General features: G+C 39.8%; 1 protein-coding gene across 1 annotated transcript in view; it reads right to left on the reverse strand.

Annotated features, from left to right (window-relative positions):
* The window catches only part of LOC120536985 (caspase recruitment domain-containing protein 10-like), a 157658-nt gene that overhangs the window by 50433 nt on the left and 88090 nt on the right, over positions 1–19135 (reverse strand). The window contains exons 9-12 of the mRNA XM_039765574.1: positions 14488–14613; positions 14335–14371; positions 5971–6008; positions 2211–2326 (exon numbers count right to left, since the gene is read on the reverse strand). Coding sequence (XP_039621508.1) covers positions 2211–2326; positions 5971–6008; positions 14335–14371; positions 14488–14613 — 317 coding nt within the window. The remainder of the gene's footprint in view (positions 1–2210; positions 2327–5970; positions 6009–14334; positions 14372–14487; positions 14614–19135) is intronic.

Raw genomic sequence — 19135 nt, forward strand, 5'->3', positions numbered from 1 at the left:
TTATTAAATATGTCTGAAAATTGAGCCCAAATTGGAAAACCTTATTTATATTCTGAACTGGAATATAAATAATTTGTGAAAGATCCATTTACATGTGCTGGTGGAAGTACTTGGCATTGCCTGGGAATATTTGTGTAATGGTTTAAGATAAGAAAGTAAAGTAAATGTTGACCCTTTAGTCATTGATGAATGAAATGCTAGTTTTTCATTTGTTCTTTTCACTACCTCACTGATAACTATCACAAGTCAAAAGTCGGTTTTGTTTTTGGTGTATAACTGAATTCCATAATTACGGTAGCTCTAACTTCTTGCTGGGTAGGAACAATAAATGCTGCTTTGTTGTATGTTTAATCCCACATTAATAACCTGGATATGCTAAAAAATTGAATTCATGTACCATAGAAAGCACGTGAAGGAGAGGCACTGAGGAGGACTGGGATTCACTGACATTACAGCAGGTCTCCATATCATTACAGGACAGCGCACCACTGAAGATGTTTGAAAATGTTATCAAGATAATTCAAAGTTCATTCATTCAATGTTAATTTAAAATTGATACAAACCACCACGCTGTATTGAACTCAAGCCTAAAATTATAACTGCTTCATCTCAAAATGGACTTGAATAAATATCTACCATAAAGAAACAGTAAAAGTTACCAACACCATTAGTCATTCTCTTTCTGGCATATTCTTAGCATTGACTTGGCATGCACTAAAATTGCAATTCATTTTGCTTCACCATGACTTACTCTGTTCCACTTAGGAATGATATGAAGGTGTACTTAATGTTGGCTTTTCACAAATGGAAGATTTTTATTTGCTCAAAGATGTAGTGTCATTAGTTTAGATAGACATAAACATAAATGTGAACCCCAGCCTGGGGAGAAATCCTGGCTAAGGATAGATAGATAGATAGATAGATAGATAGATAGATAGATAGATAGATAGATAGATAGATAGATAGATAGATAGATAGATAGATAGATAGATAGATAGATAGATATGCTAATCCGATGACTATTTACCGTTTACTACATTTACTCTCCGGCACCATGACTAATGTAAATATACTAAAATATATAACTTTGTTGTAATTAAGAAAGCAGACTGTACTGAGTGAAATTCCAGCCATTACCAAGATAATTATAGTCCCATATTTTAAATTATTATAAGATCTCCAGCCATTAGTTGTTGTCACTTAACCATCACTCTTAGATGCCCTTTCTGCTGCAGTTTCAGCTTTGTAATAAGAAACAATGTACGAGGGACATTCAAAAAGCTTCTGCATTTTTTTAAACTCTATTTAATTTGAATTTCAAAAACAAATGACATCTCTTTTCTACATAGTCACCTTTCTTTGCGTTGGGATTTTCCCAGTCAGGACATGACCAATTACTACTCCTCCCGGCTTCACTGTTTCCAACGAAAATATAAAAGTGCGGAAATGTTTTGAACGTCCCTCGTGCACACGATAGCCTTCATAGAGAAGCTTTTCTTAATTCTCACAGACGTGGAGAACATGTTATCTGAACACAGGTAATAAATAAGTAGCATGGCATTCAAACCCAAGATCGTGGATCCATGAACCTTCAGTGCTATTTTTACCCCACTATGTCATCCTTTGTTAATACAGTATCCGACTAATGGCCTGACTCCAATTTTGCTTAAACAAGGGGAAATTTGGCAAACAGTAACAAAAAAAGAAAAACAGTAAGAAATATGGAGCTTCTGTAAATAGCTGCTGCTTGCACAGCTCTTGGAAGTCAATACAATTTTCAGATTTATTTCTTAAGGTATTGTGATATTCTTTTTAACAAAAACGTGTTCACAAATAATAAATAAATAAAGTAGCAGCCTTACCAAATTGTCCATTTAATAATTAGCATTGCCAGAGGCAAAACAGAAAACTGATTGTTTAACATCAATCAGCTCATTTCCTCTTCTCGCCCACATTTCAAATGTATGAAAACATTTAAATATATATTAGATTTTATAATAGAAACAATCAATATGTTGGTTTAGCGCAAGCTGATTGATCCAGTTTAGTGTTACAGAATAGGACACAAGGGAGACAAGACATGCAAGACTGTTCCAGGTCCTTGCACATTTTTTTAAGCATTTATATAATTTAAATGAACAATTTTAGGCCAAATTCAGCTTTTCAGACAAATGTTTCAATGTTTTTTTTTTTTTTTTTTAATATTTTACCTGGCATCTGAGTCTAGCAGGTAGTCTTCTCTTGTCCTTCGAAGCATGGAGCCAGAGCAAGGAGGGAATGGGAAAATGGAGAGCCGGTTAATATCCTTCTCGCTACCCTCATTATCCTGGAATAAAAAAAGGCTTAATGAGACAAAGGAAAAAAAGTTGAAAGTTTTCACAGAGCTGCTTATTTCTAGTCGACATTGTGGTAAATTTAGTGTATTTACTGCAGTGGGGGCACAGGGTATAACACATCCTGAATAGCTCACGAGTGAATTATAAACACTTTCACACTCTCACCCACTGGTGAAATTTGGCAGGACGGATCATTCTGAAAACGTGTCTTAAGACTGAAAGTATAGATGAATGCAAATTTTAAGAAACCTCCAGAGATCAGACATGGAGATTTAGGAAATAAAGTTGTTTCAATTACAACACAATCAATCAAACTGCTACTTTCACAAGAATAACTACAAAATTGTAATATATAAAAACAAAGTCATTTAAAAACATATACCATAAAATCCAAACTGTCAGACACATGAGCATTTCTACTTAAAAGTGTAACTTTAAAAAATGCACTTTATCCTTCTCTAATTCTGCTTCAATTGAAGCATAATATGCAAAAAAAAAAAAAAAATGTACAGCAAAATGTACTTTGATCAAAATCAATAAGCTGCTATTATTTTCATTGGTAATAATCGTGCAAAGTTACAGTTGGACTGACAGTTGTCAAATCTCAGTATACTGTATGCCTCGCTGAGTTAAATTATTACACCTGCTGATTCATTCAATTATCTAATCAGCCAATGATGCGAGTGCAGCATGATGTATACAGTCATGGAGACATACATCAGGCGCCTCAGCTAATGTTCAAACATCAGATCTCAGTGATTTCAACAATGGTGTAATTGTTGGTGCCAGACAGGCTGGTTAAAGTATTTCTGTAACTGCCAGTCTCCTTGGATTTTCATGCACAATATTCTAGAGTTTACTCAAAATGGTGCCAAAACACACCATTTTGGATGGAAACATCTTGTCGAGGAGTGAATTTAGAGGAGAATGTCCAGACTGGTTCAATTTGATAGAAAGGCTACAGTAACTTAGATAACCACTCTCAGAATGCACAACACGTTGAACGTTGAGGAGAATGGGGTACAACAGTAGAAAACTACACCAGGTTCCACTCCAGTCAGCCAAGAACAGAAATTTGAGGCTGCAGTGGGCACAGGCTCATGAAAATTGGACGGGTAAAGATTGGAAAAACATAGCCTGACTGATTTTTGCTGAGGCTTGCAAAGGGTAGTGGGAGCAGCATGAATCCATTTACCCAACCTGTTTTCTTTCAACAGTCTGGTGCTTCTGCTGGTGGTGTAATGATGGTGGAATGCTTTCTTGGTCCACTTTCAGCCAAATACCAAACAATAATCACCTGAATTCCATGATCTATTTGAGTAATGTTGCATCTCTTCATGGCCACAATTTACCCCGTTATTTAATGATTACTTCCAGTATGATGATGCATCAGGTCACAAAGCAAAAGTCTCAAACTGGTCTCATGACCATAACAATGAGTTCAGTGTTGTTCAGTGGGCTTCGCAGTTACCGGATCTAAATCTAGTAGAACATAACGAGATTATGAGAGAATTTGGGACGTGGTAGAATGGAAGATTTGAATTATGAATGTGCAGTTAACAATTCTGTAGAAACTATGTGGTGCAATCATGTCAACATGGACCAACATCTCAAAGGAATGTCTCCAGAATCTTGTGAATCCATACCATGAAGATCAGAGGTTGTTTTGAGAGTAATATTGGTACAGTGTTATACACAACTAGCTGAGTAAGCACGTGCTGTAAAAAGCCAAGGCTCCTAGAAACTATTAAAATCATCATCAAATTAAAATGCAGAGTTGGCAGTTTCGTTTTGCAGACATACTCCCCCCTTGTCTATCAGTGGCTAAGTGAGTTTCTCTCTCTTTAGAAGTTTTATTTTGCTGATGTGCTCGTCTCGCTTGTGTATTAGTGGCTAAGCAAGTTTGTCTTTCTTCGGCTGTCTCACTTTGGCAATGGAGTCGCTTTCTTTCATCTTCATGTTGTAGCCTTATACTTCTTTCTTCTTCTGATTCATTAACTTGGGGCTGCCTTGCCGGCTCTTTGAGCTTCATGCAGTAAGAAGTAAGAGGAAAGATTAAAGCAGCTGAGCTTTATCAGTTTAAGCAAAAGGAGATTAACAGAAGACATGACTGAAGTGTTTAAAATTATGAAGGGAATTAGTACAGTGGGTTGAGACTGTTATTTTCATCAAGAATACAGGGACACAGTTGGAAACTTGTTAAGGGTAAATTTCACACTGTGGTAGACAGTAGGACATTAAAGACTTTCAAAACTCAACCTGATGTTATCTTAAGAATTAAGTGGGTAGGACAGGCAAGTTTTACTGGGCAGATTGGCCTCTTCTCATCTAGATTGTTCTAATGTTATAAAAGACACAGGGGCCCATTGAAGGCAAAGCAGGATGGGTATTTATGTGCGTGCTGTTGCAGGTCTATGTAACAACTCATTCAGCAGAGTTTTGAACCAACTGGAGCTGTGATAAATGATTAGACGTTGTGTCGGATGTAACAAGTTTCTCAGTATTGGAAAAGGACAGCAATGAGCAAACATGGGATATGTTATAAAGGTGGAAGTAAGAAAGGTTCTTAATGTGATTTAAGTGGGTAGGGTAGGAAAGGGAGGAATGAAAAATGACACCAAGATTCTGAGTCTGATGAACACAAGATTATCTGAAGAGGAGCTCATTTTCATAAGCTGAGTTTTATTGCCAATTAGCATGACTTTGGTGTTGTTCACTGTGTAGCTGCACATGTATGCTGTGAATGTTCCATGCTACCACATCTCAAGGGGTGGAGGAAAACCCGATTGTACACTGGCACAATGTGAAAAGTCCACACTGCCATCGACCAGGCAAAGGATGACATCCCACCGTGGCAATCTATACATAACACACAAGAAACTGGTAAAAGCCCAAGAGTTTAGATTTAAATTTGAAAATAAGAAATCACATTTTTCCATAGAGGGTTACGTCTTTAAGAAATGACTTAGATAGACACATAAATTGGTTAACTCTTAGTTAATCTTACAAGTATGACTGCCTTTAATGTGTTTTTTGTGTTTGCTTGTTACTGAGTTTATGGTGGAAAACACTTAGGCTTTGTTGTATGATAGACGGCGCACAGGTTTTAGTCAATACTAATATCTGCAATTAGTTACTAGAAACTCTTCATTTGCTTTACATAGGCAAAAATCATCCTTTTAAATGGTTTCATTCGACAGGACTCTGAAGACAGCTGCATCTAAGAAGAAGCTGATTGAAATCATGCTGTTTTGTTTGTACTTGTGTTGGATGACTTATAACCCTGGTTCCCATTGACAGCACGGCCAGAATGTCACAGACAATGTTATGGGAAGTGTTTACGGATTTGAATAGTGGACAAGTGGTAAACCCACCCCACAAAACAGACGTGGGGCGTTATCTGTCTAGAAAATCCGAGAGAAACGGTAGAGCCCGTTTTCCTTTCCTATTTACAACATTTTTACTTTGTGAAGGTGCATATTTTCACTTTAGTCGGTGTGCTTTTGTAGAAAGAATGTCCTTTTTGTAGTGTTCTTGTGTCACTAACGTCAAGAGCACCAGTATTGCTCTCAATAGGCAGAAATACATAACACTGAGTTTTCTAAGATCGATTTAACAATGTTTTTACAATTACCGTTAGGGAAAGGAATTCCTCAGAGTTTGTGCAGGAACCTGTTAAACAAAAAGAAAAACAGATTACAGACAAATAATACATTAATTAATAATCAATAGATGGGTAAAATGACACATGGATCATAATAGACAAATGGGCTTTAAGATGACCAAACATTTCATGAACCTACTTGATCCAATTAAGGGTCATATGAAGCTGACAAATAGCCTCAGCATCAGGTGCAAGGTAGGAACTAACCCACAACGTGGCACCACCCTGACTCCAAAACGTGTTGGCGTGAAACAATATACTGCATAGAAAAATTAATATTACAAAGGTGATTTTTATGTGAAACCAATGTCAACGTCAATGAACCGTAAACATATGAATATATCAGTTCCTCCACATTTTACCCAACATTCTTGTTTAAAGCTGCCACCTCTGCCCAAGTACACATTTATTTGGAGCATCTATAATAGATTCAGAAAATATTCAGACCCCTTCACTTTTGAAAAAGTTGAAAAGTTTGTAAATGGATAAATTTGCCATTTTTTTGCCCGTCCATCTACACTCAATAAACCATGATGGCAAAGTAAAAACATGTTTTGGAAAAATGCAAATGTATTAAAAATCAAAAGCTGAAATCACAGATTTCTTTAAGAACTTTTGCTATGGCACTCTAAATTGTGATCATGTGTATCTGGTTTTCTTAAATTTTTCTTGAGATTTGTCTAGAACTGGACTGGAGTCAACTTGCTACAGAGTGCAGTGACTGAATATGTGGTGAACTACCAGGATACTTCGACAGTAGGAGGACCGGGGAAGAGGGGTTATTCAGGGCATTACCTCCCCTGGAGCACTAAGTGGAAGCCCCTTGGGTTGCAGCAGTGCCTCGGATTCCCACAGGGCTCCTTGGGACATAGAGTTTGGAGCAGCTCTGCTGAATTCCGTGGGCGCCGCCAGGGGGCACTGCAGGAACTGCTGAACCCCATGTGGCAGAAGTTCTGCCATGCCACACCTGGAAGTCCTGCCGGAAGAAGGTCATTGGACACCTGGAACACTTCCTATAAAAGGAGCCAGTCACCACTGCCAGAGGAGCCAGAGTCGAGAGGAGGTGGACAAAGCTTGCTGGAGGAAGAGTGGAGGGAAAGAGAGAGAGAGACTGAGAAAAGAGAAAGAAACAGGTAGAAGAAAAGACTGGTTGTGCTTGGGTTTTGACTGTGCTATGCAGGTGGGAAACGGGGGGAGGCGTTTCCCACGTGGAAAAAGAATAAATAAACCATGTGTGCTGAGCTTGTGTTCTGCATCTGTCTGTGCTGGGGTTGGGCAACAGGAGCGAACTTTGCAGGCCACATACATCATTTAGAAAGGCACACATATACATATATACTGTATATAAGGTCCCACAATTCACACAGCATGTCAGGATAAAAACCAAGTCATTAAGTCAAAGGAACTCACAGCAGACCTCTGTGGTCAAATTCTGATGAGGCATTGATAAGGGGCAAGAGGATAAAACCATCTACAAAGCTTTGAGTGTTCCCAGGACATAGTGACCTCAATTGTGAAATGGAAGAAGTTTGGAACCACAGAACTCTTCCTAGAGTTGTCCATCTGGTCAAACTAAGTATCTGTACAAGGAGGGCCTTGATGAGCAAGATGGCCAAGAACCTAATGGTCACTCTAACAGAGCCTTGGACATTCTATGCTGAGATAGGTGAAGCATCTCACTAGCACTCCATCGATCGAGACGGAATCTATTCTAAAGTGAAAGGCATTTAAAGGTCTCTAAGAGAATGAAGAAAAAGATTCTCTGGTTTAGGGAGATAAAAATTGTACTCCATGAGCAGAACTATGGACTATGCAGGCACTGCTCATCACCCGTCTTCTACGATACCTAAGGTGAAGCATGGTGGGAGTGGCAGCATCACATCGTGTGGGGGCTTCTTTCTGACAGGGACAGAGAGACTGAGGGAAGGATGGATGCAGACAAATACAGAGAGGCCCTTGAAGGAAACCTGCTTCAAAGTACATGCAACCTCACGCTCAGGCAACGGTTCACCTTTCAGCATGAGAATGACTCGAAGCATACAGCCAAGAGCTGGAGTGGTTTGTGACAAGTCTAAGACTGTCCTTGAGCGATCTAGCCAAAGGCCAGACTTAAACTTCATAGAACATGTGTGGAGAGACCTGAAGATGGCAGTTTACAGATGCTTCCTATCTAATCTGAAAAAACCTGAGAGGAACTGCCAGGAAGAAAGGGGTAAATTGCCCAAATCCAGGGCAGAGTAGAGACTTACCCAAGAACTCAAACCTATAACTGATGACAAAGGAGCTTCTCCTCAGAGTACTTTACATGAATGAAAGACTTCAATTTTTGATTCTTAACAAATTTCAAAATCTTTTTGAAAACATGTTTCCATTTTGCCATTATAGGTTATTTACATTGATAGACTGGCGCCCTGTCCAGGATTTTTCCCTGCTAGGTGGGATAGGCTCCAGTACCCTGCTGAGACCCTGGTCTGGATTAAGCAGGTTTGAAAATGAAATAAATACAAAAATGATAGTTTATTGAGTGTAGATTGACAAGCAAAAATGGAAAAAATTTATTATTTAAAATGAAATCTACAACACAATAAAGTGTGCAGAAAGTGTAGGGGTCTGAATTACTTTCTGAATGAACTGTATGTATACTTACCAAGTAAATTACATTATGCACATCATACTGCATTTTTTCAAAGAATAGCAATTAACAGTTAAATAATGTCAGAAAAAATACACAACAGACATTCTAGGATAAATGCCTTGAAGTGTGATATTTTTATGTGAACTCTGGCTTTCCATCTTTAGAACTCTTTAAAGATCATCAAACAGGCCTAGACAGACAGATGCTTAAAGCACTGTATAAAGGCTTATTCTTTTCTTCAATGGAGTGTTTTTAAAAAGGTCAAAATACAGCCTCTGAAAAGCACATCCTGTGGAAATCAAGACTGATTTACTAAGCTTACCATGAAAGCAAAAAGGATGAAGCTTCTAAAACAGAAAGGAAAGAGACAGAAACATTACAAGAGAAAGACAAAGACAAAGAGAGAAAGAGGAAAAGAAAGACAGTCTGTTCAGTCATTTAGACAGGCAATTTTCTACAATTTATATTCTCTGTTAACTGTCATTTAGAAAAATATTTTTTTTTACATTTATTTGGGTCTACTGCCAATACACTACAGTCAGTAACAATTGGAAAATTCAGCACTTCCTGTGAAACGTACACAAGCAAAACAGGCAAATGGCCTAAAATAAGGGCAAAAGGACAGCGCTTACGTAGTTATTTGAAGTACCCCTGCAAAACTGTCTAATCGCGTCTCCTTCAGTCTTTTCTTCACCTTTAAATCAAGACAGGAATACATTTTAACATCTAAATTTACATTTAAAAATATATATAGGATAGGGTAAGGATAGAAATGTAGTCCTGTCTTAAAATAATGGAAAAGTACAGACGGATGATATTGGCATGGCATGAAAGTGTGGGTATTTGGAAAAAGCCATCTTTGTGATGGCTAATGTTCCAATTTAGAATGTACTCAGTCAGTTAGTCATTATCCAACCCGCTATATCCTAACACAGGCTCAGGGGGGTCTGCTGGAACCAATCCCAGCCGACACAGGGTGGAAGGCAGGAACAAACCCCGGGCAGGACGCCAGCCCACCGCAGAGCACACACACACACACACACCAAGCACACATTAGAGACAATTTAGGATCGCCAATGCACCTAACCTGCATGTCTTTGGACTGTGGGAGGAAACCCACGCAGATACAGAGAGAACATGCAAACTCCACACAGGGAGGACCCAGGAAGCGAACCTAGGTCTCCTTACTGCGAGGCAGCAGTGCTACCACTGCGCCACCGTGCCGCCCTTTAGAATGTATTCTTCCATTCAAAATCTATTGCAAATCATTATTAGGTGAATATAAAAAAAAAAAAAAAAACTGTCAGTTAGGCATTTTCTAACCCATATAGTCCTGAACAGTGTCGTGGGGGTCTCAACTAGCACAGGGTGCAAGGCAGAACGAAACTCTGGACAGAGCGCCAGTCCATTGCATGATGTGCACACACACACACCCCAACCACACATTAGGGCCAATTTAGGATGGCCATATCCCCCTAACCTGCATGTCTTGGGACTGAGAGAAGAAACTGGAACAACCGGAGGACACCCTCGCAAACATGGGTATCACTTAATTATTACATTGGCTGAGGCCTGCATCCACACTCTTAAAAATAAAGGTGTCAGAGTGGTTCTACAGAGTGATGCCACAGGGAATCACTTTTTAAGTTTCTTGAAGACTTCTCCATGTGAACATTTTAGAGCAAGGCTATTCAATTACTTCACTTGGGCTAGATTTTCAAGCCAAGAAATTTAGCTGGCTCAGACATTTTCAGCAGCCGGTAAGCAGCAGGTAATGACAAATTTTAAATCAACACAAATGTATTTAAAAACAAGTACTGTTTATTCATTGTTTCCCTTTCAAATTTGGTCACATATGACACAAGCACATCAAAAAATGTATTATTAAAACAACAGTCTTCTTATATTATATGCTTCCCTGGCTGTTCATTTGTCTGTCCAGGATTTTAAATCACCTGTAGCTCGCAAACCGTTTGAACTATTGACCTGAAATGTGGTACACATATACTACTTGACGTCTACTATCCACTTTCAGGGTGATGATTGACCTCCAAGGTTATTCCTCTTTTTATTTTTATTTTATTTTATTGTAGAATCAACTCTCGCAGTAGGCAGCAGGGTGGCAGTGTGGTGCATGTGTACAGGCATTGTTCTCATCCCTACCACCTTTACCGTCACTTCCCCTAACTCTTCATATCTTAAAGCATTCATGAGGCAGATTGAAGACTTAAGTGCTAGCTTAAGTGAAAAATTAAGGAAAATGTACTAAGTAATTGCAACAGTAACTCTGACTTAATCAGCATTAACGCAAAAGATGCGACTAAAGAAGAGAAGAAGCGGGCCGCTAGGGTGGAGAAAAGAAGAGCTGTACAGGAAGCAGCAAGCGCATCCACCTCTGAGCAAACGAATGCTAAACGTACAGAGAAAGAGGATGAAAACTAGGAATGCTCAAGTCAAGTGTGTCTACTGCACATTATTGTGCAGTGCTCCATTACTGGTCTATATATAAAAGTCAAAGTATGTGTGTGTCTGTGTGTGTGTATGTATGTTCCAGCATCACTTCCGAACGACTGGAGTGATTTTCATGAAACTTCATACACATGTTTCTCATTGGTTGACTAAAAATACCGTAGGGTGAAATCAACTATAATCCACCCCCTTCTGGTTAGGGTGGGGGGTGATCTTGCAGTCTTGTGTGCACGTTATCATCCAGTTGACACTCCAGAGGGCAAACTGGCGGTGACTGCCAGCATTTTTTATGTCTGAGCTCCAACATGCCCCTGTTGCTTCTGAAATTAAATGGAGTTGGCTGGTTCTGAGCATCAACTGGACGATAACATACATCTAGTACCACAACACAAGCACAGTAGTGAGTCTTCATTGTTTGTTAATTTATTTTTATTTTTAAAGTTGTCTTTTTTAAATTATATTTTTTCAAACAATATTTTCCTCCTGGGCAATGCCGGGTATTTCAGCTAGTAAGCTTTAACTGAACAGAATCTGAGGTAGTAGCAATAATTGTTTTTCCACTTTTGAAATAAAAAAATAAACATTTTGCTGACATCTGACTCACGCACATCTCAAAGTGCATAAAAACAAAAAAAAAGTGAACGGTATTAGCAATAACATTTGTTTCCCTTTTGAAATATAAGATCCTACCCCAATTTAAAGAGGTGGTCATAGCAGGCAAGGGAATTTTTTTTTTTTTTCGCAGAACTTAAACTATTTTATTCGCTTGGGTTTAATTACTCATATGATGGAGGTCAAGTTTGAGTTCCACTACAACGCCTTTCCTGTTGAAATTGTTTCCCCGCCCCCAGAAAAGAAAACTACCTGAGTTCATGTTTAAGAACAAGGCACCACGAAAGTGGATTGGTACATTTATTTTAAAATGTCTTTGTACAGAGTTCTTGGGTGTGTCAAGTAATGAATTATCAATTACCAGTAACAATAACGTGCAATGAACACACTTGACTTCAGCATTCATAGTCTTCATCCTCTTTCTCTATACGTTTAGCATTCATTTGCTCATAGGTTGATGCGATTGCTGTTTCCTGAGCAGCACTTCTTTTCAGTACCCTTGCGGCCTGCTTATTCTCTTCTTTCGTCGGCATCTTTTCACATTAAAACTGATTAAGTCAGTGTTTGTGTTGCAATTACTTAGAACGTTTTCCTTAATTTTTCACTTAAGCTGGCACTTAAGTGTTCAGTCTGCCTCAAGAATGATTTCAGATATGAAGAGGTATGGGAAGTGATATGAAAGTGGTAGGGATGAGAACGGCGTCTGTACGCATGTGCTGCACAGCCGCCCTGCTGGCTGCTGCTGAGATTTGATTCTACAATAAAATAAAAATAAAAAGACGAATAACCTTGGAGGTCAATCAGCACCCTGAAAGCAGATAGTAGACATCACGTAGTATATGTGTACCAAATTTCAGGTCAATAGGTTAAACGGTTTGCGAGCTACAGGTGATTTAAAATCCTGGGCAGACAGACAGACAGCCATGGTAGTGTATTATATATAAAGATAATTATTACTATTATTTATTTATTTTTTTTACTAAATCTAAACTTACTTGCCATTTCACTTTGCTGATGAGAATTTATTGGTAGCAGAACATAGAGTACTGATGACAAAACGACTGAAGTAACAACTAACTAAGTGGAATATTTCGATACCATTTTAACAAAGTTTACTGTTTGCCGTCAGTCACAGAGCAGCCCAGTAAAGCGACGGTAATACACTGTCAACCTTAGAGCGCAAACTTCATCACATCACTATGCATTACGAAACAGCGGGCAGGCGACTGCTTGTACATGTTTACTGACAGACAGGCTGGCATTTTGCATGAGGTATGTGTTAAATCAAAAGAGAAACAGCATACAAAGATGCACAAACACAAGGAGATCGGTGACAATCACACCTTAGTGTGCTGGTGCAGAATCAGTAGGGACGACTGAATTCTTGGGGCACAGATATCTTCATAACAGGGGACCTATATGATGGGCAGAGGAATTTCAAATGTTTTGCATGTCTACCTTTTGATTTGATGACCAGTTGTATTATATTCAGCCCTTCGTTCATTATTCTAGTGCAAGTGTAACCAGCCTCTCGTTGAAATTCTCGGTCATCCACTCTGCAGCTCCGTGTACTTAGAAATATTTTCCTGAGCGCATCTCCACCTCTGATGTAATTTTCACTGCGACTGCCTTGCAAACAGCATGGGATATAAACCAGCCTTTATGCGGCTCAGGGGATATGCAAGACGGGGCCTGTACTGACACATATGTTAACGGCACATCCACTTAACAATAAAAAAATGGCCTTTTGCATCTGTTACAGTATAATAGTTTAAAATTTCAATGATTTCATTCACCTCTGGTGAACTAATTAGAAATGATAAATCGCCAAACCTATTTTTGGTCACACTTGTGATTATTTTAGTTGCAGTCTGGAGCCCTGGCGGAACCACAGGTCACTCGGAGGTTGCTTCTGGGCCGCATGTGTTCCCGGGCGGCTATTTGAATAGGCCTGTTCTAGAGGTTGGAAGCAAGCACTGATTCAGCACGTTGCCTCACCCACCACATGAAGAACCACCTCAGGATCCAAAATTAGGAAACCGAGTGGAATGGAACAGTGTGGGGTTTTTTATATTAGCTAGACTTCCAATCCTGCCACCAAACCCCGGTTTCTCCCTGTAAGTTGGAGGACCTGTTTGCAGGGCTGGATGCACGTCGTACCCAAGACAGAGCAATTGCAGGTTAAGGGAAAGCCTTGCTCAAGTGCACAATGGAGTGGAATCACTTCTGGGGTTTACCGAATTTGAAATGGCAGCCTTCCAGTTGCTGGCGAAGATCCCTAGCCTCAGAGCCACCACTCTGGCCATAAGGTTCCAGAAAGAACCTTTATTTAGTTAGATCCGTAACAGGCTCCATGCAGTAAATAACCAAAACAGATGATAACAGCTTTGTGAAATAACAATCGGTCATGATTTTAGAAGAACTTATTATATTCTTATATAATAACACAGGCTAAGTCCAGGATTTTTTAATTATTAATGTCCTGCTAGATATCCTACCATACATTAAAGATTTCAGTTTTTTCCTACAAATTAGGAAGTTTTTCAAAGCACAAAGAACCAACTTCATATGCAAAGAACTCTTCCCAGAACTGGTAATAATTAACGTGTAAAACTTACTGTCTGAAAACTTATGCTTTGGCACTCTTAAAAATCCCTGCAAAAAAAAAAAAAAAAGGAAAACACGTTACAAATGACATAAAAGCAACCTGAAAAGAAAGGGTTGTGATGAGACTGACCATCCCCCTTTGTAGACTATAAAAGCAACTGTACCTTAGTATGTCTGTCCTTGTCCTCAATAGAGCTCCCCAAACCAGAGTCCTCTGGCACTGACAATCTCTCATATACTGAGCAGCAAAGTTCACCGCAGGGCTCTTCAGACAGCAGAGAGATCTGACTCTGGAAATTACAACAGAGGAAAAAGCTCTAAGCATCCACAGAAAAACCTCTTCACAGGCATCAAAAGAGTCATCACACAGAGCAGCAGCTAAATAAATGGTGTACGGCCAAAATGATGACCACATCTGTGCAGCCTAATAGTATGTGTGCATCTTCTTCTTCTTCTTTCGGGTGCTTCTGTTAGAGGTTGCCACAGCAGATTATCATTTTCCATATCTTCCTGTCCTCTACATCATGCTCTGTGACACCCATCAGCTGCATGTCCTCTCTCACCATATCCATAAACTTTCTCTTAGGCCTTCTTCTTTTCCTCTTGCCTGGTAGCTCTACCCTTAACATCCTATTCTCAATATACCCAGCATCTCTCCTGTGCACATGTCCAAACCAACACAATCTTGCCTCTCTGACTTTGTTTCCAAACCTTCCAACCTGACCTGACCTTCTAATCATTTCTAATTCTATCCATTCTTATCACACCCAATGAAAATCTCAGCATCTTTAACTCCACCACCTCCACCTCTGTCTCCTGCTTTCGGGTCAGTGCCACTGTCTCCAGCCCATATAACATAGCTGGTCTCACTACCATCCTGTAGACCTTCCCTTTCACTCTTGCTGACACCAGTTTGTCACAAATCACTCCTGACACTCTTCTCCACCCATTCCACCCTTCCTGCACTCTCTTTTTAATCTCTCTTCCACAATCCCTATTACTCTGTATTGTTGATCCCAAGTATTTAAACTCATCCACCTTCACCAACTCTATTCCCTGCATCATCACCATTCCACTGACCTCCCTCTCATTTACACCATGTATTCTCGCTTGTTCCTACTGACCTTCATTCCTCTCCTCTCTAGAGCAGATGTCCACCTTTGTAGAGTCTCCTCAAACTGCTCCCTACTCTCACTACAGATCACAAAGTCATCAGCAAACATCATAGTTCAAGGGGACTCCTGTCTAATCTCATCTGTCAACCTGTCCATCACCATTGCAAATAAGAAAGGGCTCAGAGCTGATCTCTGATGTAATCCCACCTCCATGTTGAATGCATCCGTCACTCCTACCGCAGACCTCACCACTGTCACACTTCCCTCGTACATATCCTGTACCACTCTTACATACTACTCTGAAACTCCCGACTTCCTCATACAATACCACAACTCCTCTCGAGGCACCCTGTCATATGCTTTCTCCAGGTCCACAAAGACACAATGCAACTCTTTCTGGCCTTCTCTATACTTCTTCATCAACATCCTCAGAGCAAACCCCACATCTGTTGTGCTCTTTCCTGGCATGAAACCATACTGCTGCTCACTAATCATCACCTCCCTTCTTAACCGAGCTTCCACTACTCTTTCCCATTAATCTGTTTATTATCTGTAACTCACATTAACTCTGGTACATACTGTACACACATATAAGGAAAATACATTTCTACTAAATCTGATGTACTGTATATACTGCATAGACAAGTAAATTGTCTTTCTACGTTTACACAGATCGCTCACTAAGGTCTAAACTGAAACTCTCCGCTCTAGCAGCTTTTCTGGACTTTAGAGGTGGTGGACAAAATAACAGAAATACCTAACAATCTATTAAGATCAAGAAACTAACAAGGAGTGGAGCTACTCTTTGTCTTCAAAACAGCTTTATTCGTTAATGCTGAGTAAAAGTAATTGAGGTCAGGGCCTGTATTGTCAGGTGCTGGAGCACATCCCAGACAGGAGACCAAAGGTAACCTGCCCAAGGGGGATACTAGATGGAGATACAGGCAAGAGAGTTCCTTGAATTACTCAAAAGGATGCTGTGATGAAGCATGTGAAGTCCATAAACAGTGCGACTCTCGGGGTATGTGTGCGGCTGAAGAGCTGGGAAGATGTGGGGTGTTCAGTATGGCGGAGAGCCGATTGGTTAAACAGGTCAGCTGCCCTGCACGGTCACTCTGCGGATTTCAATTAGGGGGGATGTGCCCAGAAGTGTTTAAAGGAAGAGGCTGACTAGAATTAGGGGCACGGGGGAGGAAAGAAGAAGGAGTACAGTAATCAAAGTAGAAACCTCCTCGATCGAACACTGTTAACTTTATTAGGGTTGCATGAAATAACACCATTTAGTCCAGAACTGTGCCCCAAGACAGAGATAGATGCAAAAATACGCAGAGAATGTCAGAGAGAGAAGTAGAAACCATATGTTTGTATGGGTTTTTTATATATTTTAGATATGCTTACATTTAAAATCTGCGATGGAGTGAGGCAAACAATCGCAAAGTCATTGAGGAGCGTTAATATATAGGAAGGGATTACTGTACTGATCCAGGAAGAGACCCCATTGTCCAAAAGAGAACCAGCCAGTAGCTTACATTTAAAATCCGCGATGGAGTGAGGCAAAGAAGCTGAAGAAGAACATTCCTGCCGAGTAAGCTGAAGAAGAACATTCCTGCCGAGTAATATTACGTACCCGGATTGACCCATGGCTCCAGAGGGCGCACACATAAGTCTGAGGGGTGGCAGCAGGAGTTGAAGGAGCGAGGCTAGGTGTGGCCCCCTGCTGGAAGTCCGGGACAACAGGAGGGACCCAGGCCTGTAATTTTAAAGATTGGCTATGCCCGTCGGGAGGACGTCTCTTCTGGCTACAGCATTATGGGTAAGCAGAGAAGACATCAGTTTTTAGGGCGAGGCAATGTGGCTTGTTGGTGTTTAGAAGATTTCTACTTTTGGAACTCTTAACTTCATTTTAAAAGATTATTTATTGTTTATTGGATTTTAATCTCCAGTGATCACCTGTTTTTATTGGGATTATTTATTTATTAATTTATTGAAGTACTGCACTTTTTGTCATTTTGGACATTTCAACCCCTGACATTGTCTTGCTTGTAATAAAGCACAAAACCTTTTGCTTGACTATGTGTGTCATCAATTGTCTGGCTCATCATTCTCTATGATTATCAATAGTTCCGGGTTCAAACTGCTAAAGAATGTGGAGCCAACCCAACCCATCAAAGATGTAAATGTATTAGAAGGACTACGTGAAAGCACAATATAACATTGCACATTCCCTACACCTGTAACTGTGGACTGCAGGGGACTGCTATTGAGCTCTAGCTGAGATCCTTGGCCTGTTTGTTAGTTATGAAGAATGTTTGACTTCATCCTGGCCATCTTTAATTATTTTAGATGTGTGCATGGGGAGCATATTTATCCAGGACTAGGGGGAACATCTTCATGGAATAGTATTTGCACCATAGGATGCCCCGGTGCCATAAAGTGACTTCACATTCATTGGTCATGACAAAGCCTTGCAAAACAATTATCAGACCTAATGATTCACATGAGATGGCTTCCCATACTATTACACATCACCTACCATGTTTAACATTTTACAACTGACATTGTAGATTGAAGGCTTCCCTGAATATTTTTGAAACATGAACCCATCTAGATATAGGGAACAAGTTAAAAGATGCAGCAATTTAAAACCAGAATGTATTTTTTCATTGCTCAGTGGCCCAGGTTTTATGTTCTTTACACCAGGCTATATGTATTTGTGCTTTGGCCTTGCTTGTATTCAAGCCCTGTCATAAATTCCAGCTATAATATACATTTTCTTTATAAACATTGAATCAAACAGATGACTGAGCAGTGTCCATCTACCTTGGTTACTGAACTTCAACTTATGCCAATTGTTTCACTTTGACAGTTTGCTCATGTTGGGCATATAAGGTCTTTTTGACACTTTTTTAAATGTTTTTGAGACTGATCTCTTTGACTTATGAAATAATTTTACAGTTTTTGTGATTCAGAAACTGGCTATTCTGGCCTCTCTGAACCCTCCAATAGTTGCGGACTGTTGCTTTGAAAACTTGTATATCAAAGTTCGAATTGTCAGGCCTCCCTTTTTAGGTGACACCGCTAATGGCAAACTGTCTAATAGGCTCACATTCGCAGCTACATTTTTAATTGTAATTTAGCTACTTCAAAGTTAAACTCCTTTTTAGTGCGGCATTTCCTTTATTTTGCCTACCCTTGTAAACCTCATTAGTACAAATGAAATACACTAATATTCACCTTCTCATTTCTCATTGTTAAAAGCTTTCTTTAAAGGAATACTCATGCACTTTGGAGACCCTTCTCTGGTGTGCACCCCTAATCTGTGTAGTTCTACCATTCTCAAAACTCATAATCAGATTAAAGACCCCTCTATACTCTATTCCATCGTGAGCCTGACTTTTTTAAATGCTACCTGTGATCTTTAATTTTCAATCTGTGTTTTATTTGAATAATTCAATTCACCTTATTGTGTGGATTATATTTGTATCTTGTAAATGCCACAGGGGTTGGATGGGCATCCCGACCAGAGAAGGGGATAGTTCCTTACCCAGACAGGAAGCTCCGAGCAGACAGATGGGCATCACAACCAGGAGAAAGGAAGGCTCGGAAGTGATAGTTGGAGTGGATGGATGGACAGCCCACCAGAGGATGGTGCAGGGGATGTGTTAATCCCCCAGAACACTAGAAGGCAACAACACTC

Source organism: Polypterus senegalus, chromosome 10 (assembly GCF_016835505.1).
Source record: "Polypterus senegalus isolate Bchr_013 chromosome 10, ASM1683550v1, whole genome shotgun sequence".
In the NCBI taxonomy this organism is placed as follows: domain Eukaryota; kingdom Metazoa; phylum Chordata; class Cladistia; order Polypteriformes; family Polypteridae; genus Polypterus; species Polypterus senegalus.